General features: G+C 46.7%; 2 protein-coding genes across 8 annotated transcripts in view; one reads left to right on the top strand and one right to left on the bottom strand.

Moving 5' to 3' along the window:
• The window catches only part of UBTD1 (ubiquitin domain containing 1), a 29,443-nt gene extending 20,187 nt beyond the window's left edge, over nucleotides 1-9,256 (bottom strand). Inside the window, exon 1 of one of the 2 annotated variants that reach the window (XM_053312490.1) lies at nucleotides 8,127-9,256. Coding sequence is in view for 1 of the 2 variants with exons in the window: in XM_053312489.1 (XP_053168464.1) it covers nucleotides 7,176-7,245 (70 nt within the window). In the remaining variant the exon portion in view is untranslated. Of the gene's footprint in view, nucleotides 1-7,175; nucleotides 7,434-8,126 lie in introns of those variants that run through there. The other variant, XM_053312489.1, reaches the window with a different exon arrangement.
• The window catches only part of MMS19 (MMS19 homolog, cytosolic iron-sulfur assembly component), a 37,806-nt gene continuing 23,345 nt past the window's right edge, over nucleotides 7,477-21,937 (top strand). For 3 of the 6 annotated variants that reach the window (XM_053312468.1, XM_053312467.1, XM_053312466.1), the window contains exons 1-2: nucleotides 9,283-9,425; nucleotides 18,680-18,728. In XM_053312468.1, coding sequence (XP_053168443.1) covers nucleotides 9,332-9,425; nucleotides 18,680-18,728 — 143 coding nt within the window. In that variant the 5' untranslated portion in view covers nucleotides 9,283-9,331. Of the gene's footprint in view, nucleotides 7,614-9,282; nucleotides 9,426-9,547; nucleotides 9,603-14,060; nucleotides 14,432-18,679; nucleotides 18,729-21,937 lie in introns of those variants that run through there. The other 3 variants (XM_053312471.1, XM_053312470.1, XM_053312472.1) reach the window with 3 other exon arrangements.

Below are 21,937 nucleotides of genomic sequence, written 5' to 3'. Positions count from 1 at the left end.
ATCACTGCTGCCCGACATAGTACCAGCGGGTATTTGAACTGGCAACCTTCTGCTTGTTAGTCAAGCATTTCCCTGCTGTGCCACTAGGGCTCCCCAAACACTCAGCCACAGGAGTCCAGCCTCACTGTAACATCAAAGCCAATGGAAGCCAGAGAGGTCATGACTTCCCTGCCAAAATAGGCCTACTGTGACATCACAGCAGATTAACCAATGGCATCAGCAGAAGAAGGGCAAGTAGAGAGTACAGCTGCAGAGGAAGTGAAAGCAAAAACAACATGATGAAACCTTTTTTTTTATTTTTTTAGAAATTGTGGTCTGTCTTCTCTAGTTGATAAGCATATGCATTAAACAAATATTCTACACCTGTGCATCTGTAGCCCTCTTTTCCTACAGTGCTTTATCTACTAATCAAGAAGCATTCAACAATCTCAGTCTTAGCACGGAGGAGAAAGGGAAGCAGAGAGAAGAACTTCATTTTTCCATCAGGCCAGCCGTAGGCACCCAAGAGTGCTGCCCTCCCCATTAACATCATTTTGTTCCGCAGTTGCCTTTTTCAGTTAAGCTCTCTCTGCCCCGCCCACAACCCCCTAGGTATGTCTAACTTTACAGGGTTACTCTCGCTAGCAACATTACCTAACAAGCTATGCCTAACTTGTCCTTTAAATATCAACAGGACCTCCTTGAGTAAATTTAATCAGGAAGTCAGTCAGCGTTTTCTCTGTAGTAGTCCTGCAGTTGTGGAACTCTCTCCCCAAAGTTATCTGTCTAACTTTCTCTCCGACTGTTTACAAAAGGCTGTGAAGATATTCCTCTCCCATAAAGCTTTTAACTGAATTCTTTCTTAAAAGCTTTTAGCTGAGCTTTGTGTAAGGGTTTATTATTTATTCTGTTGGTGTACAGTTCTTTTTTCACTTGCGGCTGCACAAAATTATCCACATCTGTTTGTTTAATTGCTTTAATGTTTATTTCATTTTTTATTTTATTTTTTACATTTTATATCCCGCTCTTCCTCCAAGGAGCCCAGAGCGGTGTACTACATACTTAAGTTTCTCCTCATAACAACCCTGTGAAGTAGGTTAGGCTGAGAGAGAAGTGACTGGCCCAGAGTCACCCAGCAAGTATCATGGCTAAATGGGCATTTGAACTGGAGTCTCCCCGGTCCTAGTCCAGCACTTTTCTAGTTAAAATCACTGTTGCCTTGTGAAGCCACAGGCCTTGGCCATTTCTCTTTGGCACTAGGAGCCAGCCCAACCATTTAAGAGCAGGCTGTCCTCTGCTCCATAAGGAGGCAGATTCATCACTTGCTGCCAGCCATGCCCGCTGCTCCATGGGCAGAGTGTAAAGACACCCCAACTTGCTTGCTCACTCTGCCTGCCGCTCATATCAGTCTATCACCTGCCTGAGCCAGACAGATGCCACCAGGAAGAGAAGGGAGCAAGCAAGCAAAGTGGGAGTGGGTTGAGCTCTCTCTTTCTGGTTGCATCCGTCTGGCATAAGCAGGTGATGTACAAGGAGACAAGAGCAAGTCCCCCCCCCCCCGCCAACCTTGCTTGCTCACTCCGTCTCCTGGTTGCATCTATCCACTGCCTGGCTCAAGCAACACACTCAGATTTTCAAGTGCCATGGAGAGCTGGTGCCTGAGAATTGTCAAGCTCTGGGATAGAAAATGTTCTAAGAAAGAAAGAAAGAAAGAATATTACTACTGCTACTATTTATATGCCACCTTTCAACAACAACAAAAGTTGCCCAAGTGAAAGAAAACAGAATAAAATGGTTCCCTGTCCTGAAAGGGCTCACAGTCTAAAAGGAAATGCAACCTGGAAGGATGCTGTGCTGGGGTTGAATAGGGCTAGTTGCTTTCCCCCTTAATATAAAAAGAATCATCACTTTGAGGGGCATCTCTTTGCCCAGTTAGAAGGGGTAAGATAGACAGACAGACAGACTCCCCGCAGGGAATAAGGCCACAAGTCCCTGACAAATGTGGGCCCAGGTATTTCAGGCAGGAGACAATGACACTAGGCAATGGTGTGTTGGAGTCTGTTGGGGGGAAAGTAGGAGTTGGGCAATAGGGTGAAGATGCTTGAGAACGGTATGGGTTCTGAGCAGGTGAGAAAGAAGCTACTCAGATGGTATAGCAACTGAGTAACTATATTACATGCCCCAATCCAGAGAAAGTTAGCTCTGCTTCAGTCCCAATATAGGACTGAAGTGCAATTAGCCTTCTCTGAATTGGAGCTGATTAGAGGTGTGTGAGTGTACATGCACATGAGTGGAAGATCTAGTACATTCAGGCAATGGCAATTTCATGCCATTCAAGAAATACTGCCCTAAGGTACACAAGACCAACCGGCACCACACATCTTGCCAGTCTGCTTACAAAAGCAGAGTATATATTGCTGAAACTACTTTTCTTAGATATGAAGTCCCGATAAATGCTGTGTTGGGAGACACTAGAACTGGGATGTTCTCACTAAGTCCGGTCTCACCAAACCCAAGATGCTATTTTTTCCTTCTCTACCAGTCATTATCAAGCACAGTACTGTCACGGTGGAAGAAATAACAAGGGAGACCTTTCTCCTCTCACAAGTGATATGCAATCCTTGCTGTGTGTCCTTTATGGATCAGATGCAGTCAGCCTCCTCCCTAGAAAGGTGTAGCCTCCAAGTCCTGCTCTCAACCCACTTACACACCCCTCCCCACTTCCTGTTTCTCTTTTTCTGCCTCCTACAAACAGTAATTATTGCTGGGAGCAACACGGGCAATTGCAATCAGTGGCTGCACCAACAGAAGAGAGGCATGAGTCAGACCTGCAGTACTTTGGTGGGGCCAGTTTCTGGTTATCACAGTCTCTGGAATCACATTACTTATAGCAAAAGAAAAAGACAATCAATCACACAGGATGGCAACAAAACCAGCTAATGAGGTTCTTCAAAGGTGGGTTCACACACTCTGTTTTGGGGCATATGTAGGAGTCACTGTAGCACTTTCATGTGCATACATGGCCACATGCAGTGTGTAAATTGATAACATATGGGCCTGACTCATCAACAGACCTGTGAAATCTAGAATTCCAAAACCATCATGGGATTTCATAGGCCTATCAGCAAATCAGATCCATATGTTAGCAATTACCATTTTACATTTACTCATGCACGCAGACATGACAATGAATCCTGCATCTGCAAGAACATAATGTCCAAAACAGCCCAAGCCTCAGAAAGTTGGAACACGGAGACACACGAGTATCACTCCACCCATTATGCACATGTAGTCACCTCTGGGGTGGAGCACAGTGACTGACTAACAGAACTGGACCCATAATTTAGGACCGGAAGCCAAGATAATAGCTTTTAAGTTGACACTATGACATAGAGATTTTTTTTAAAAAAAATCTTGTGCTGGAATTCAGTGAAGGAATCAAAGCTAAGATCTAATCCTTCCTAGAGTCCCAGGCAATATGCAATACCCTTAAACAATCAGGGTACTAACTCTCCACATCCCTAATGAAGGAGCACCTTCTAGGTTGGCATCTATGCTGGAGGAGAGCTGGTCTTGTGGTAGGGAGTACCAATTGTTGCCTTTGCTAAGTAGGGTCTGCCCTGGTTTGCAAGTCGATGGGTGACTACATGTGAGTGCTGTAAGATATCCTCCTTAGAGGGTGGGGCCATAGCTCAGTGGAAAGAGCATCTGCGTACTTGCATGCAGAAGGTCCGAAGTTCCCTCTCTGGCATCTCCAGAAAGACTCCTGCCTGAAAACTTAGGGAGCTGCTGCTATCAGTGTAGGCAATACTGAGCTAAATGGACCAATGCTCTGACTTGATACAATGCAGATAGGTTCCTATTCTTCCCTGTCAGCCTCTGATTTTTCAGTATAACTCACCCCCTTCTCCAAATATTGTACAAGTCCACACTTGCTTAGGCCAGCACTAAGCAAGAACCCAGTAGTGATGGGGCAATGGTTTGCATTTGACTGGGCCATTTCCAGTGGACACTTTTAGCCGAGCAGTAGCAGGGACGTGTTTGGACTGTTTCTTGAAGACTCAGCTGAGCTCACTCTGCCTGCGTTTGCAAAATGCCAGCTATACATCACCAGGAAGGCCAGCCTAACTTTTCATAAGCACTTAAGGTAAACAGCACTTCAAAGCCTCAGAGAGCAGCTCCAGATTTCAAATGGGAAAGAAAGATGGTTTATCTCCTAAAGAAAGTGGAAGTCTGACAAGCTTACAAAAATTATCTTTTTAAATAAAAGGATTTGATGCATGAGCCCCCCACTCTTTGGGAAGAGTGCATCATTTCACAAGAGGGTCCTCTTGCCACCTCTCCGCTCTATCAGATGTCAGACCAACAAAATCCTATATCCTCTCCCCAGCATGAAACAAAGCATTACGTTCTCACAATCCTGCACAACAGCAATAGATATTACTGTGTGCTCTGCAAGGGCAGTTAGGCCTTCCTGCTCACAGTAGTTAGCCAAGCAAGATTTGCAGATGGTGCCAAGTGTTTACTTTTGGTTTAAAAGGAAATGCTTAAGTCTTCTAAGCAATAAACTCTAGCAGAATTGCTGGAAGCACCTTGGTCTGTAGCACCAAGGAGATTTTTTTAAAAAGTGCTGTGCATTTAAGAGACAGGTTTATTCTGGGGTGAGCTTTCATAGACAACAACCTACTAAAAGATGTATGAAGTAAGAACTTCAAACACCATAGTCCTTTGCTGGTTTTCTGCCTTGTACTCCCTGGCAGAAACCACACTACAAATGGGATAAAGCTCTAGGGGTGTGCACGAACCTGTTCAGTAGTCCATTCAAGGAACACCGAACAGGTTCAGAACCCCCACATTTGAACCAGTTTGAACATGGGGGCGACTTTAAGGCACGGGGAGGGTGATCTTACCTCCCCCACCGTGTTTCCTTCTCCGGTGCAGGCACTGCTTAAATAAATGCTGGCGCAGGGCAGCTGTATACCCTCTTGCCGCCCTAGTTAGAGTAAAACTGGAAGTGGCGGGCGCACGGGCGCCCACCACACAAAGGCACAGCGCACACACACGCCTGCCACTTCCAGTTTTACACTGACCAGGCCGGCAAGAGGATATACAGATGTCCTGAGCCAACATTTTTTAAAAAGCAATGCCAGAGGGGGAAACGCAGCGGGGGAGGTAAGAGCACCCTCCCCGTGCCTTAAAATCACCCCCCAGTCCCTCGGGTGTGCATGGAACCGGTTCTGTGCACGCCCCTATAAAGCTCTTCTGGAGACCTAACTAAAGCATGCAGTGAGGTGCTCCCAGTGTACCATAGGCTCGATCCTGCTCCTTTTCCAATGACAGAACATGTAAGATGTTATGACTCAGAGTAGACTGCAGGCCCACTCACACATTATGTTTAACACTCGTACAAGTGTACAGTGTACACTGGTTCAGATCTGTACATAGGTACGGTCATTTACATGATGTTATGCTGAATGCAGATACAGTCATTCCCACAAATACATGTACAAGTGTACAGACATCTGTAGACTCGTACAACATAATGTCTGAATTGGGCTTGCGTGCACTGCCAAAGGTTTCTAGTACCAGTGTATCTGCAGCCGGAGGCCTTAGAGGGGCTCTTCAGGACAAGTTTCTGTGTGAAAGCAAAAGAGCATGCATAATGCTACTGCCTTGAAGCCCCACAATAACTCTTCTCTCAGTGCAGCTCCCTGAAATAAGGGGAACAGAGTCTCCTAAAGGCAGCAAGACTCTCTGGCCAGGGTGCTTCTTCTTTTCTACCCAGCTCTAACATCTAGCTCTAGCATCATCCCTCAAGTGAGGAAATCTCAGCTATCAGTTTGACAGAACAAGCACATGACCACTAGATGATCTGTAGGTTTAAGAACCACCATAATCCAAGAAGCCAAACACAGAAATGACGACTTAGATCCTCTCATGACCACAGAGGCCTTGATGAAAAGTCAGGACTGCTCTCTGACACTGCCTCCAAAAAATCTTGCATTGATGTGCATGTGCCACTGCTGAGGTCAAGCATTTTTGATGAGCTTGTTGGGTTAAGGCTGTTTCTGCTATTGATCCAACTGACGCAGCCCCAGCCGAGTCAGCCTGATCTGAGCTGTCTGGAGCGGGAACCCATCATGCTCTCGACTGACCTGAACTAAGAAGAGTCAGGCCAGGTCTTCTGCACATAGGCCCATACCACAGCAGATCACATGCGCACACACACAAGCTGCAAAGTCAATGCCAGCTCAGTTCTTCTCATCCTGCAGACGATTTACTGGGCCCTTGAACCTGGAACTGGATAAGTATTTCTGACTCTAGCTTTAAAGAAGGCCGTGCTCTCGTCTCACAGGCAGCAAATGGGCAGTTAGCACTGTTGTGAGGATATTGCTCCTGAGAGGTCAGACATGTTGCCAGTTGCTGATTAGGCAGCAAGGAGCAGTCAGTTTCGCTGGCAGGCTCTAGCCCCAAATCACTCTGGTGGTCTGCCAACCAAATTGAATTTTGATAGAGCCTGGGCTGGAAGCCTGCTGGCCTCAAAGGAGCCCTGAACGCACCTGGTACTCCCAGGTTGGTGAAGACACAGCAGCCTGCACATCTAAGGAGACAGGCTGCACCGGCTCTTACATAAAAGCAGGCAGGCAAGTTTCCGGGACATCCCACACTCTTCTTAGGCACAAAGTGAAGGGACCTGGAGAAACTAGCATAGCTCCTGGAGGGTTTCAATATATTCACACAAACAATATCAGCCTCTCGGAGGAAATGCATACCCCAGGCAGTCACTGAAATCCCCCAGAACTGAACCTCCCCTCTCCAGGATTTTTTTATTTTTTTTATTTATTTTTTTTGGTGGGGGGAGATATAGGCAATCCTGCGCTCCCCAGCACACTGATCTGAGTCACAGCTCCCGCACCGACGCTCCTCAAAGATCAAGGCAAGTTCAGCCTGGGCAGGATAACAAGCCAGTGAGATCCCATTCCCAGACCTGATACTCCTCTCGGTGCTCGGGTGGGGATGCGGGGCTGAAGAGACAGGGAACCACCGTTCTCCAGCAAGGGCCCTGGGTGCGGGGGGGAGGGGGATGTCGCAGGGCAGGGACCAGATCTCGCTTGTCTTCCCAGCGGCCCAGATCCCCTCCTCTCCACAACAGCGACAGCGGCGTGGAGGGGGTCTCATTCTGCGATGCTGCTCACCTGCTCTCTTGCGCGGGTGCCCTGGGGTGGTCGGCCGCTCCCTGCGTTGTCTCCCCACGCAGCTGCCCATGGCAGTAGTCCCAGGCTGCGATTCTGCGGGATCGGTGTGCCTGAGCCGGGCTCAGGGCTCTCCCGCTCCGCATGGGGCCGGATCCCCAACCCGCCGTCCGGACGAGCACGCAAACTTTCTGCGGCGCGTCTCCCTCCTCCTCCGCACTCCAGACAAGACGGGGTCTGGTCTGGTGCCTCCCGGAACAGGAGGCGCTAATCAGGGTCGGGTTCTGATCAGGTTGGATCCAGCTGAGGCAGGCCCAGCCTCCTCGAGCCTCGGTGCCGCTGGTGTGGCTTCTGCCACCGCTACCCCGCCGAGAGCTGGGATCTGAGAGCCGGGGAGGGTCCCCCGGCCCTGGGAGACACTTCGGGCTCCTCCTCCTCCAGGTGAGCATGTGACTCGGCGGCAGGAGCCTGGCCTTTACTCCGCCCTCTCTCTGCCAGCCCCAGGAAGAGGATTGTCCCTGGCCCTGCCTGGCTACAGCTCGCAGGGACGGAGTGGGCGAGCTTGAACTGTGCGAGCCGCCCTGAGTGGAGGCGATTGGGGCTTCCTGCCAGCCCCCGCCCTCATAATTCTTCTAGCGAAGTTCCCATGAAACCCGAACTCAGGGCGGATTGAGGGTCGCCAGATCTGAAAAGCTCAAATCCTTACTGCAAGAGCAGTCGGAAAGCCCGAGACTTCCAGAGGGTCCACCGTCAATGGCCAGCCGGTCGTACACCCGAGCTGACTCGCGGAGGCTACCAGCCCAGCAACCTGATGCAGATCCATTATTGTTTTGATGGAGTATTACTATTTTAAATGCCTTCTCTGTTATGTAATCCGCCTTGAGCGTCTCCGTTTTGGAGGTAGAAAAACGGGATAAATAGCCACAAACAAACAAATAAATAATATACACGTACCTACAAGCTCTGTGGTCGCCAGGAGCCGACACTGACCGACTTTACCTTTTACCTACACGCGTAAAGGACCAGTTGTTTAGTATGGGAGTTCTCGGCATTCGGGTGCAGTCATCTGACAGTGGCAGCCCCAGTGCGCCTCCCTCCTTGCTTAAGCGTGGAACTCTCTCGCTCCTATCCAAAACACGTAATTGGTGTCCCCTTTCTTTCTTCCCTCAAATCCGTCATCAAAACCTTCCTTTTCCATTAAGCTGGAAGGAGCTGGAATGAGGAGGAACTCAAGTGTACCAAAACTCCCGCGTTCCCTGTTTCTCTCTGCTTGCCATACAGCAGTTTGCGTGGCTAAATCCTAAATCCCCATGCTAAATCCTAGCTTCTAGGAGAAAAATGTTTCTGGATCTGTCTGCTATGGGTTCCTCTCCGGCCCTGCAGTTTTACACCTTCTTCCAAGTGTCTTTCAACTCCTGGTGAAGGGGGACATCATGGTCTGAGAACCACTGCCCTAATTTAGGCTTCGACTGCACGAAGACAATATTTCCGATCATATGGGACGGGCCGCCTCGTGTGTGTTTGCTCAAATTCTCGCTCAAAACAGTAATTTGAAGTTGTCCAGTGTTGTCAGTTGTATCCTCTGCAAAGTGAGTAACTGAAAAACAAAGTTTACCTCCAAACAAATTATGATTTGAATGACATCATAATTAATATAAAACAAAATACAACTGTCTGTAAGCTGAATTCTTTATATGCCTGCGAGTGGCATTTTAAATCCAAATTGGCTTACACCACACACAGCCGAGTTCCGGGAGCGTCCGTTTACCTCTCATAATACCACGCCTTGGGGTGTTTTAAACTCTGGCCTGACCATAATTCAACAACATCTATTTCGGCGGAAAGAAGGACTGTGTGTCGTGAAACCAAATGTGTGCTTGTTTCATTCACTGCCAGTAAATCGGACCCGACCAAAGTTGCCCTCAACTCGTTGGAGAAACACTTGGCTTTCTTCTATCCTGGTCTAAAGGCCTGCCCCGGCAGGCCTCCTCATTGCCGCTCTTGGACTTCCCCGCTTTAGGACCCACTACAGCATTTTTGCTTGTCTCAAGCCGCAAGCCTATGACAAGGCGACGCAAGTTTGCCCCTGTCTTTTCACACGTGATGGAGGCGACGCGCACGCGCGGTTTGCGCGCCCCCCCCGCTAGTCTGTGATTATCATGGCGGCTGGAGGGGCTGATGTTGATGTTGGTGCGCCTGGGTCTCTGCTGCAGGGCTGGGAACCGGAGAGCGCGGCCAGAGAAGCGGTGGAAGGTAGGCATGAATGTGCGGGGGAGATCGGGGAAACGGGTGTAGAGGAGGCCGGAATAAATCGGTCTGGAGGCGAGATAGCGTGGTAGGACAAATGCCTGCGGGGAACAAGGTGGGGCTTAGTGAGCAGGTCAGCAAGTATGCAAGTGATGATGGGGAGAGTGCAAAAAGAAAGCGGAGGTAGGCTTGGGTTTTAGGGGAGTATTTCCTCTGAGATTAAGATTGTACGAGGACTCGGTCTCAGAAACTGTATTCAGTGTAGGAATTCACCGTTAGATTCTGGAAAACAAAACAACGGAGTGCCCCTTGGAATGTGTAGAATGCCTTTCCCTCCCCTGAGTTACTTAACTTCATCCACGTCTAGGATCGAGGAGCTATAATCCGTGACTGGGTCTGGGAAGGCATGCACTAACAGTGGGACTAGGGTGGGCGTTTAGGCAAGTCAAATGTTAAGGGGTGGAGCATGCCACTAGCAGCGAGTGAGGCAAGATAACACGTTGTTTCAGAGGTAGTGATGAGCAGAAGTGTCTGTGTGTGTCCCTACATCTACTGCCTGCCTGTCCACCTGAAAGACCCTCTGAAGGGACCCAGAAGTCTGTTCTGTGGATATACCACACTAAAGTGGTATACCACCCTGCTAAATGAGCAAAGAGGCACCTTTTTAAAGTTGTGCTCATCTTTGTTTAGCAGGCGGAGAGCAACTGGCCCTATCCATCTCCAGCACAGCATTTTTCCAGTGGTTGTTGCTGGTGTTCATTCTTTCTTTCTTTCGATTGTGAGTCCTTTGGGGACAGGGATCCATCTTTATCTACGTAAACCATTTTTGGGAACTTTGGTTGAAAAGCAGTATATAAATATTCATTGTATTCTTATGTTGTGGTAAAGCATAAGAAGTGTGTGGGTAAAGCTGGCTGTATTGCAGCAGTGTTTGCTTAGAAAGGATCTGATAAACAGAAAACCAACATGCTTGGGCATACATGAGCTCTATTCACATGTTCAACACTGCATGCGTGTACAGTGCATTTCATTACAGATCTGTACAAGGTGAGTTATTCATGTGTTACATGTAAACACCAGTACAGCAGTGCACTTTGGATCCACACCATGCATTTCAGGCGCCTGTACTCCGTTCAGTTTTAAAATTAATGCAATTATAGTTCACACAAAAATATGTACGTGTGTATGGACATCAGAATGCAGGTACAGCATAATGTCTGACTAGACTAAGATAATTCCTTGTTACCCTGGACTGGGAGCAAATTCACCATTGCTCCTGTTCTGTATTGAACACTGTTGAATCACGAACACTATTGAATCTTACTTGCTTGTAATATTCTGATAATATAGGAAAATCTGCCCTTTGCTACTCTTACCATCCTATGAGCACAGAAGAGGGTTTTAAAGACAACTGATGTGTATTTTAAGTATTCTTGAGTTGCTTCCTTCATCATGCATTTCCCTTTGTTCCTGAAAATATAGTCTCATTTACTTTGCAGTGTTTGAGAATATTTACATGGGTAATTTTCAGACAACTATTTGTGGACTCGTGGCCAATTATAAAATTAGCATGGTGAGACTGCATTTGTTCAGAGATTAGGAATATCAGAAGCTGCCTTATATTGAGTCTGTTCATTGGTCCATCTTGCTCAGTATTGTCTACTCTACAACACTGACTGGCAGCAGCTTCTTAAAGGTTTTATGCAGGAGTCTTTTTCCAGCCCTATCTGGAGATGCCAGATATTGAACCTGGGACCTTCTGCTTGCACGGCAGATGCTCTACCAGTGAGCTATGGCCACCAGTCCCATCTGGTCTGTAGCATCTAGCCATGGGGCGGGGGCAAGTTTTACCATGCCCCTTTTGCCTCTAGCCATGGGGTGGGGGGTAAGTTTTACCATGCCCCTTTTGCCTCACATTTTGGATGTAGTTATGAAGCTATGCTAAATGTTGTATCATCACCTGGCCAGTTGTAGCATCCAACCCTATTGTCAGGCAAGTTTTACCATACTTCTGAATTCATCTCCCCTAGCAATTGCACTTACCCCCCCCCCTTTGTAGAATCTAGATGCAGTTCTACACACAGTTGTAGTCACAGAATCATTAGTTAAAAGTAGTCGCCACCAGTGTTCCCTCTAACAGAGATCCCCAGATGTTGTTGATTACAATTCACAGCATTCCCAGCTTGCAGTGGCCTTTGGTTAGGGATTATGGGAGTTGTAATCAACAACCTCTGGGAATTCCTGTTAGAGGGAACACTGGTTGCTACACCACAAAACATAGGTACACAGGAAACTACCTTATACTGAGTCAAGCTCAGTTTGCTCAGTATTGTCTGGTCTGATTAGCAGCATCTCTCCAGAGTTTCAGGCATGAATCCTACTCAGCCCTTCCTGGTGATTCCAGGGGGGATGGTGATTCCATCAAGGAGTTTTTCCATGCAAAGCAGATGCTCTCTCTCTGAGCTACAACACCCTCATCTGAATTAAGATTAACCTGATAAATAGTCCTGTAAATATTAATAAAGTAAATTGGACAGTGTTTTCAGGAATAGAGTGAATATGCACAATGGAGAAAGCATCTCAAATATTGTTTAGTTATCTTCTAACCCCTTTGTGGCTATCATGTCACATGGTATTTTTTGTTTAACAAAGGGACTGTTGGAGGGGGTGTTAAACAAATGGGTAGACTGTAGCAGTTGATATTTGGCTATCCATTCAAACAATGAAAGCTTTGTTAGATGATGGAATCCAAGGGGGAATGCATGGCTGGTTCTGTGCATGGAATTTTAGCAGGGTCCAGAATCTCACTACATGAGTTTTGACGTTTTAATAGCTACAGTGGAGAACCACATGGGGAGGTTAAATGCTTGCAAGCCACACAAGTGGTTTATATCCCTTTTGCTTCCTAGTTGACAACTGAGGGACCTGCAGAAGCCACAGGGGCAAAGTGAGATACCAGTAAAGGTTGAAAGGAAGAAGTGGGGATTTGATTTAAACTTCCCACATATTGCTGGCCTCTGAATTGTAACTAGTATTTCTTAAGTCTTTTTCAGAAAAAGTCTCACTTATCTATTAACTTTCCCCAACTTTATGTTTGTGCCATTCAAAAAGAATGCAGATACCTGTAGGGTCAGATAAGAGGCTGGTTCAAGGAATCTGTTTATTCAGAAAATGGTACTGAAGCAGAATAGAGACCGTTGCATATCTTGTGTGGTTTAGATAATTTGCATTTCTCCTCAAAGCCGAAAGGAAGCAAAATTAAGAATACAACAAGCAGCACTTCAAAAGTGAGCCCTGTTTCTCTTTTTGGAAACTGAATGTGGGTAATTGACCATGTGACTTTCAGTTAAAGCTTTGAAACTCATTACCACTAGCTAATAACAAGGCCAAGTGGTCAGTGAATGTTATCCATTGTTTCTGATGTGGTGTTCAGCACCATTAGAACTGTAACTTCTGATTCCGCTAACTTGAAGACCATAAACAAGGCTGCTAATAGTTGCTACAAATATATTGTGGAAAAAATAGTATTTTGCTGCTATATTTTTCATTACATCTACCCTGGGGTGTTTTTTTTACTAGAAGTACAGCATGTTCTTGATTTTAAATATTAAGTGTGGACCCATGGAAAAAAATTTGGGAGGAGGGGAAAAGATCGGGGTGGGGGGAAGACAGAGGGAAAATTTACTTTCTCCACACTCTAACTAATTCTGATCTTACCAAGGAGATCCATGTGAATGGATTGCTGGATCTGAAATCATAGTGGTGCATGTCCAAGTGTGAATGTGCACTCTCTTCAGGTTCCTGATTCCGGAAGTGATGCATGCATAGAAGACTGTTTCCACATACAGATCTCTTTACTTAGATATTTGACTTCATAGAACCAGTTTTAAGGACAGCTGATGTAGCACCTCTGCGCCAGCAGAAGGATTGCAGCAGATCTCCTGTGGAAGAGGGATTGGGCTCTGATGATATGTTATACGAAGCCCTGCCTCTTCTGAGACCTGTTCTCTCTTGTCTCCCTAGACCAGGAGTTCCTCTTGCAGTTTCAGGGATCTGGATGATCTAATCTGATTTAGAGGAGGCACTCCTGCTGGTCCAGCTTCTAAGCTCAGCTATCCTCCTCCTTCTTCCCAGCTACAGACCTTCGGCTGAAGAGAAGCAAAGCAAGTGATAGATTGCCTGCTTCCATGCTGCTAACTCCAGTGGCTGAGGACTCATGCTTGTTTTACTCTGTGCCACCAGGTAGCATAAGGAGAGTGTGTACATAGGAACATAGCAGCTGCGATATACCGAGTCGTGTGTCTGCAGCCCTCGGCCCCTGTTGGATTTGTGGTTTAGGGAGATGGAGTGGGGGCCATATGTGAAGGGTTTGTTTTTGTTTTTTGCATCCTTCAGTAATCTCTCACACACACACACACACACACACACACACACACACACACACAGAGGGTGCAGGAACCCATTCCTGTCCTTTCTCTGGGATCATTTAGGTAGTTATTGTGCATGCAAATGGGGCTCCTACTTGACAAATAGGAGAAATGATATCCTGAGTAATGTATAATCAAGCTTATCTGAACTACCTGGAGTACCTGGTATACTCCACCCACTCCCCAGTATAGCTGAGAAGTGGAGGTGGGGGCTGTAGTAAGGAGCTATGTAATAGTACGCTCAGGCTGAGACTTGCTTCCCCTCTTTTTCAATAACTAACTCTTCATATTAAGTTCTGGGCCAGCTTTTAAGTTCAGAAAGCTGTTCTTGGGAATATAGTGATTGTCGTTTTCAGAGAGCCATGTTAAGAAAACAGACCTCGCAGCTCTTTCCTTAGCCGGCAAACCTTGTGCAGTTGAGAGTGAAGTGCTGATAAAATGAGTTGAATGCAGGATTTATAATTGGTTCGTTCATGCCGCGCTTCCAATACCCTAGCAGCGATTTAGCAAATTGTGCCAGACTTGAGTAGCCGAAGGAATTTTGTATTCTGTCCATGCTGTAAGTTGGAAGGAAAGTACTCTGAGGTGAGAAGTCTCATTGGTTTAACCTGTAGTTTTCTTCCTTCTTTTTCCTGGACAGCTTCACCTACTGGTAATGAGGTAATTTAATTAATTGCTCAGCAGGGATGAGATTGTCACTGTGGGCAGGTTGGTGCCAGTTTTTGTTTGTTTGGGCAATTCATAATTTCATTAACTTAAAATACAGTTTTAAAAAGGTGCATCTGAATGAAATGCAGATGGCAGTCTGAATGTCAAGGGATATATACTACCATTTTCATATTAAAATCAGAATTTATTTTGAAAACTACCAATTAGGCTTTTGTGCAACATTTTTAATTTTAATTGTTGAAATGTTTTAATCTTTTATTGGCTGTTTTTATTGTTTGTAAACTGTCCAGAGAACTTGTGTTTTGGGTGGTATAGAAATGTAATAAATAAATAAAATAATACAAACAAACAAACAAACATAGATATATTCCACAGTAACATGCTGAGAATTATTACAACTGCACATGTCATGATAGAAGGAGGAATGGAGGATTAACACAGTTGGGAACTTGATAAACATTTTAGAATGTAAGAACTTTTGGATTTGGCAGGCTTATAATTTCACATTTGCCTGAGATGAGTAGCAGTTGTCCTCAGGTGAGCACCTGAGTGGCAAAAGCATGATATACTAGAGCTACAAATGGCCATGGCCATTTTAGGCTGTGTGCAGTTCTTTCGCTTTCTCTTAAGCATAAGTGGCTCTTGTCAGATTGATGCTCTGGACGACTGTAGGGTGGAGGCCTGTGATCCCTCTAACAGGAATTCCCAGATGTCCTTTACAACTCCCAGCATCCCCAGGTGCAGTGGCCTTTGGCTGGGGATTATGGGAGTTGTAGTCCACAACATCTGGGAATTCCTGTTAGAGGGACCCCTGGTGGAGGCCAACACCTTATTTATTTATTTATTTATTTATTTATTTATTTATTTATTCGATTTCTATACCGCCCTTCCAAAAATGGCTCAGGGCGGTTTACACAGAGAAATAATGAATAAATAAAATGGACGAATCCCTGTCCCCAAAGGGCTCACAATCTAAAAGAAACACAAGATAGACACCAGCAACAGTCACTGGAAGTACTGTACTGGGGGTGGATAGGGACAGTTACTCTCCCCCTGCTAAATACAGAGAATCACCATGTTAAAAGGTGCCTTTTTGCCAAGTTAACAGGGGTTACTTTTATAGCTGCTGCTAGTGCTAGAGAGCCAGCATGGTGTAGTAGTTGGAGTGATGGACTAGGACAGGGGAGTCCAGAGTTCAAATCCATGTCCAGTCATGAAATTCACTGGGTGGTGTTAATGGAACTGGCCCAGGGGTGTTTGGTCAGCACCCAAATGTTCAGGCTTTGTGGGAAAATTTCTTGAGGGGATCAGTTCCACCAGTTTTAATGTGTGCAAACATTTGGACTCAAGAAACGACTGGATTGAGGCAGAATATGGTTTCAAAATCAAAAGAAGAATTTATTTGATAGCGGGGAATACAGGAAAAGAATTGTGTGGTTAAAGCAATTAAAAATATGTTTCCAGGTAAACCAACTGCAATAAGGCGTTTTAGCTTAAAGTCTAATTAGTATGAGATTCCAGGTGGGCAAGAGAAAAGATGCTTGAGAGATGAACGTAGAGAGGGTTGGATTTAAGAAAGGGGCGCAGAGATAGTTTCGGGGCCCGGGGAGGGGCAAAGACATTCACCTTATCTGGACAATGAGACCCAGGGGCTCCTGGAGGGACTTCAGAGTGATGGAAAGCAGGAGGGGAATAGAGATTAATAGAGGGAGAGGTGTCCACGAGAAAGAGAGAGGTTTCTCCGTGAGTCCAGCTTCCTATGGGTGCGAGGCAAGCTGGATGGATTGACACAGGGACCGATCCAGCTAGTGATTTCAAGCTCTTTGTAGGTTGGAGGAGGGCAAAGGCAGTGCCCAATGGAGCCCCAAGTATAGTATACGAGGGACCACGGAGATCGCTCGTTGGGGCCCCAGGTGACGAGTCCAAAGGAGCACAAGAGAGTGCTTGTTGTAATGGAGTGCCAAGTAAAAGGAATGAGGGAACACACTGTATGCTTTGGGGGCACATTTGCTACTGATGTACTTTGCTGATTAGAGGGGCCAGGGTGAGCCTGGACGAAATGCATTGTCTGATCGTTCTTCCTGGGCACTGTTCCCTCTAAGGCATGCGCACATGCATGCGCTCACAAGTTTTTTTTCATGTCCGCTCAGTTAATTTTAGATCCCGCTCAGGTTGAATCAGGAAGGCCCCACTCTGGATGCAGGTGCACACACACTGCCTTGATACTGCCACCCAGAACAAAACTCATTCCGCACAGAGATGAAGAAAGTTACAGGGACCTCTGTTCCTGGGTGTAACAATGTGGGGATCGCCTTTTGTGTGCAAGCCTGATTGTGATGAAAATCAAAGTGTGCAGGTGTGCAAAAGAGTATCAGTGCTGGGACAGGATTTGCAATAATCCTATCAATAATTTCAGTGGGTACACCTCTAGGTCTACCTCACTGACTCATCTCCTTTGTGATGGGGAGATCATTACTTGCTAACTTACCTAATTTTCTTCCTGCTTGGCAAAACTGGCTCGTTAGCACGTTGTTATCTCCTGTGAAAGGAGGGGGGGACTGAGGTGGTTCACTCTTACTCTCAAGACTACTTAGTTGGGGCTCCCACATGGGGAGAGGGGGTGCATCTTATTCCCATTCCAATTTGCTTTGTTTGCAGCCAAATCCAGGCAACTAGCCCAGTGCCAACTAAGTGACCTGTCCCCATGTATAACATAAACTGAGAGCTCATTTTGCGGCGCAGCTCCTGAGCATATCCAAAGTGCAGTTTCCAAGCCTGGAGATGCAACTGCAAACAGGGAGGCTCCTGGGAGCCGGGTAGAATAAGCGTAGCTGGTAACAGTGACTCTGGAGCAGTCGTCTATCTCTCTGCCTAAACTACCTCAGAGGCTTGTTCTGAGGACAAGCCTAACCCTGCACACTGCTCTGGGCTCCTTGGAGGAAGAGCGAGATATAAATGTAAAAATAAATAGTGCTGCAGTAACACAGTGCCGTGTTGACAACTTGGATCCCCTGGTGGCGCAGTGGTAAAACTGCCGCCCTGTAACCAGAAGGTTGCAAGTTCAATCCTGACCAGGGGCTCAAGGTTGACTCAACCTTCCTTCCTTCCTTGGTCAGTAAAATGAGTACCCAGAATGTTGGGGGCAAAATGTTGAATCATTGTAAACCGCTTAGAGAGCTTCCAGCTATAGAGCGGTATATAAATGTAAGTGCTATTGCTATTGCTATTGCTATCTGGGCTCCTCTGCTTTCTGGGAGTGCATGTATGGGTTCTGGTGAATTGCTCAGAGATGGGCAGTTGCATTCCAGTTATAAGGCCGATTAGGACAGAGGTATGCTTTTCCCTGTTCCCAGATGTTTGAGATGTTTGAGCAGTAGTCTGGCCAGGTACTTGCTCTGAAAAAATAATTCCAGCTGAGAACGTAATTGACAGTTTGGTATGCCCCGCTTGCTGGCTGCTGCTTAACTTCCTGGGCTGTACTGGTTTCTGTTTGCTGTCTTAGTGGCTTCTGTAACACTAAACGGGCATTTAAGAAGCTGCTTGAGAACCTGACTGGATATATTAAAGTCTTGATTGGCCCATAACTGAAATGATTTGTCGGCTACTGTGAAGATGGGACAGAATCTGGTTAAAACCCCTGCTTAGCTCATTCTTGCATGATTGGACCAGCCTTACAAATAGCTGGCAATTGCTGCCTTCCTACAATTTAGTTGTATCCCCGTGGTTCCTGTTGCACTATCCCAGCTGGGACAACCCAACCTTAAGGGCATGTAGAGACATCCTGTTCAGTAGCAATTATGTTTCCTGTCCGGTAAGAGCACTGGAGGACTCTCTCCCCGCCCCCATCCCTTCTGGCTTCAGAGGGCCAACCAAGATAGCTTTGTGTTTTGCCTTATGTATCTACAGGATAAATGATTTTCGACTCACATGAACATGAAACTGTTTTATATGGAGTTGGGTTATGGATTTAGCCCAGTGTTTTCTACTCTGACTGGAGGTCCATTTTAACTGTGGGTGGTGGGAGTTGAACCTGGGACCTCATGCATACAAGGCTCGTGCCATATCATTGAACTGTGCAGGCAGGCAGGTGCCTTAAGCTACATGAATCCCCATGTATCCACAGAGCAGAATTTTACCTTTGATCCTCCTTTCCTCTCTTGTTAGGAGTGAAAGCTGGGACCTGCACCATCTTAGATGTTGTGGAGACCTTGGGGTAAGTGGAACACTGTGCAAGAACTCAGCCTTTTCTAGAAAGTATATGTGATGATGATGTCTTTTTAGTCATTTGGATAGACTCCAAGACACTCTTGTGAGTATATGTTTGGGCTTGGCTGTTGTCTGCATTGGATGATGGGGCTGAGAGAAGCTTTCAGCATCATATAGTGGCTAAAAAAATGTGAACTGCAAGCCAGGAAATCCCTGGCTGAAATATCACCCTGGACACAAACTCACAAGGTGACTAGGTGAGCAGCTATTCTCTCAGCCTTCCTCTCTCCCCACTGCCTGTAATAGGAGGATATTGCTGAGGTGGGAATTGGCCTAAAGCTGCAAAATAAAAGTGAAGGATGCTCGGGAGATGATCAAGAGATTTGGTGCAGGGTGTCATCAGTATGCTGATGACACCCAAATCTATTTCTGCACGTCAACATCATCAGGAGAAGGCATAACATCCCTTAATGCCTTCCTGGAGGCAGTGATGGGTTGGATAACAAATGGAGACTGGATCCAGATAAGATGGAAGTTCTTATTGTGCAGGGTCGGAACTCAGGAGACAATTTTGATCCTCCAGTTCTGGGTGGGGTCACACGTCCTCAGAAGGAACAGGTACACAGTCTGGGAGTGCTCTTGGACCCAAACCTTTCCCTGGTGTCAGGTTGAGGCGGTGGCCAGAGGTGCTTTCTATAAGCTTCAGCTGATACGCCAGCTGCATCCATTTCTTGAGATAAAAGACCTCAGAACAGTAGTACATATGCTGGTAATCTCCAGACATGACTACTGCAATGCACTCTATGTGAGGCTGACTTTGTATGTAGTCTGGAAACTGCAGTTGGTACAGAATGCGGCAGGCAGGTTGGTCCCTGGGTCACCTCAAAGAGACTATATTACTCCTATGTTAAAAGAACTACACTGATTACCAATAAGTTTCCAGGCAAAATACAAGTTGTTGGTTATAACCTACAAAGCACTAAACAAGAGAACATCTTCATTATGAGCCCCACCGTCCATTGAGATAATCAAGAGAGGTTTGGCAACACAAGACAAGTTGTCACCGGCTTGTCTGGTGGCTTCAGAGGGACGGGCCTTCTCTGTTGCTGCCCTGAGACTCTGGAATGTGCTCTCTGCTGTAATAAGAGCCTCCTCATCTCTGGCAACTTTTTGAAAAGTCTCTAAAGATACATTTATTCACCCAAGCTTTTTAACTAGATGTGTTGTTTTAAATTGTTTAAAGGCTTTAATTTCTGTTTTAATTTGTTTTATGTTGCTGTGAACTGCCTAAAGATGGAAGTTTAGGGCGGTGTATAAATAAAATAAATAAAATAAAATAAACCAGAATATACTGTAACAAAGTGTGTCTTACCCCCTTCCTTCTGTACTCTGGGCACTGAAAGGCATTCTCACTCCCTTCAGGTTGCATATACATTCCTACTGCACTTGGTAGCTGCATTTACTCCTCCGTGACTTGTGTTCAGTGCTGCTAGTGTAGCAGATGCAGTACAGAGCATAAAAGCAATATGGTGTGATGGGGAGACAGTGAAGGAAAGCCTTTCACTCTCATTCCCAGCTGTGGACACCCCAGCCCCCACAAAAATACTTCAAATTGCCGCCCTTTGTTTCTGTATCTCAAAAAGGTGGGGGGCCCCCCTCTGTTATATTATCTGTGCTCTGGGTCCCTTATAGAGCTTACCAGCCTTTAATGCTTTGTAACCTTAAACTGGAGAGCGAGTCACTGAGCAGTCTAGTGCTTGTGGGATGAAAAGCGGTTGGAACATGGACACAGACACTCTAGCCTCACTTAATCCCCCGTGTGCTTACTGAGTGCAGGCAGGGAGGACCATGTTCAGCTTTCATGAGAAAAAGGCCCTACCCATGTCCTCCGTGCCTGGATGATCAGGTCTGCTCCTTGTGCGGGGTACATGGGAAGGGCCCCTTCCTCATAAAAAAAGGGATGTGCACGGAACCAGTTTGGACAGCGGCCTGTTCCGCCACTTCGATGGCTTGGGGGTGCTGCTTTAAGAGCAGAGGAGGGTGCACTTACTCCTCTCTCCGCTCTTCCCCTGCTGGTGCTCCTTTTTTCTAAAGTCCATCGGGGCAGTAGCGTACCTCCCTGCCACCCCGTTGCCCCCATTGACCGGATACAACCGGAAGTACCTGACACGCCTGTATGGCACAGGTTTGCGCATGTTGCACACATGCGCGCATGACATGCACGTGCCCGAGCCCGGTATGCACAGGTGCGTCAGATTCTTCTGGTTGTATCCGGTAAGTGGGACGGCAGGGAGGTACACTGCTGCCCCATGGACTTTAGGAAAAAAGGAGCGCTGGCAGGGGAAGAGCGGAGGGAGGGGTAAGTGCATCCTCCTCTGCTCTTAAAGCACCACCACCACCCCCTTCTGGTTCCATGCACATCCCTATGAGGGGTAGGGGTGGAGGGCATGGCCAGTGGGTGCATTTGACATTTGAAGGCAGGGCCAGAAGATGGTGTGCTGGTCTCACATCCTCTGCAGTAAACACATGGGGGGAGCTGCATGAGAAGAGGGCTTGCATCTTAAAAGTTTCAAGGTGGTTTGATTAGGGTTAAAAGGAACTGATGCTGAAACCAGAAGAAAAGAAAACAGCTTGGTACAACATATGCTTACCTACATGTGCAAAACTAAGTTTCCAAAGCAGGTCACACAGGATTAAAGATCTTCTCCCCATGGGATGAGGTGGACGGGGACACCTAGTGAGGCTTAGCTTGTGGGAAAAGAGCCAAAGCAACCGCTCTGTGGGTGGACATCATGAGTTACCAACTGTAGGCATAGGAATATAGGAAGGTGCCTTATACCAAGTCAGACCATTGGTCCATCTTGCTCCATATTGTCTATACCAGGCCTGCTCAATTTAGGCCCCCAGCTGGTTTTGGACTACAATTCCCATGATCCCCAGTACAGTGGCCAATAGCCAGAGATTATGGGCGTTGTCAGCCACAATCTGCAGGAGGGCCGAAGTTGAGCAGCTCTGGTCTACAATGACTGGCAGTGGCTCTCCAAGGTTCCAGGCAGGAGTCTCTCCCAGCCCTACCTGGAGATGCCAGGGGTTGAAGCTGGGACCTTCTGCATCCAGAGCAGATGCTGTTCCACAGAGCTATGGCCCAGTCCCCCAACATCTTGCAACAGTGAGCGAATGGCATATATAGCTTAATCATGCTTCTCCCTTACAGAT

This window comes from Hemicordylus capensis, chromosome 3, assembly GCF_027244095.1.
Source record: "Hemicordylus capensis ecotype Gifberg chromosome 3, rHemCap1.1.pri, whole genome shotgun sequence".
NCBI lineage: Eukaryota > Metazoa > Chordata > Lepidosauria > Squamata > Cordylidae > Hemicordylus > Hemicordylus capensis.
This window is presented reverse-complemented; position numbering and strand designations above follow the sequence as displayed.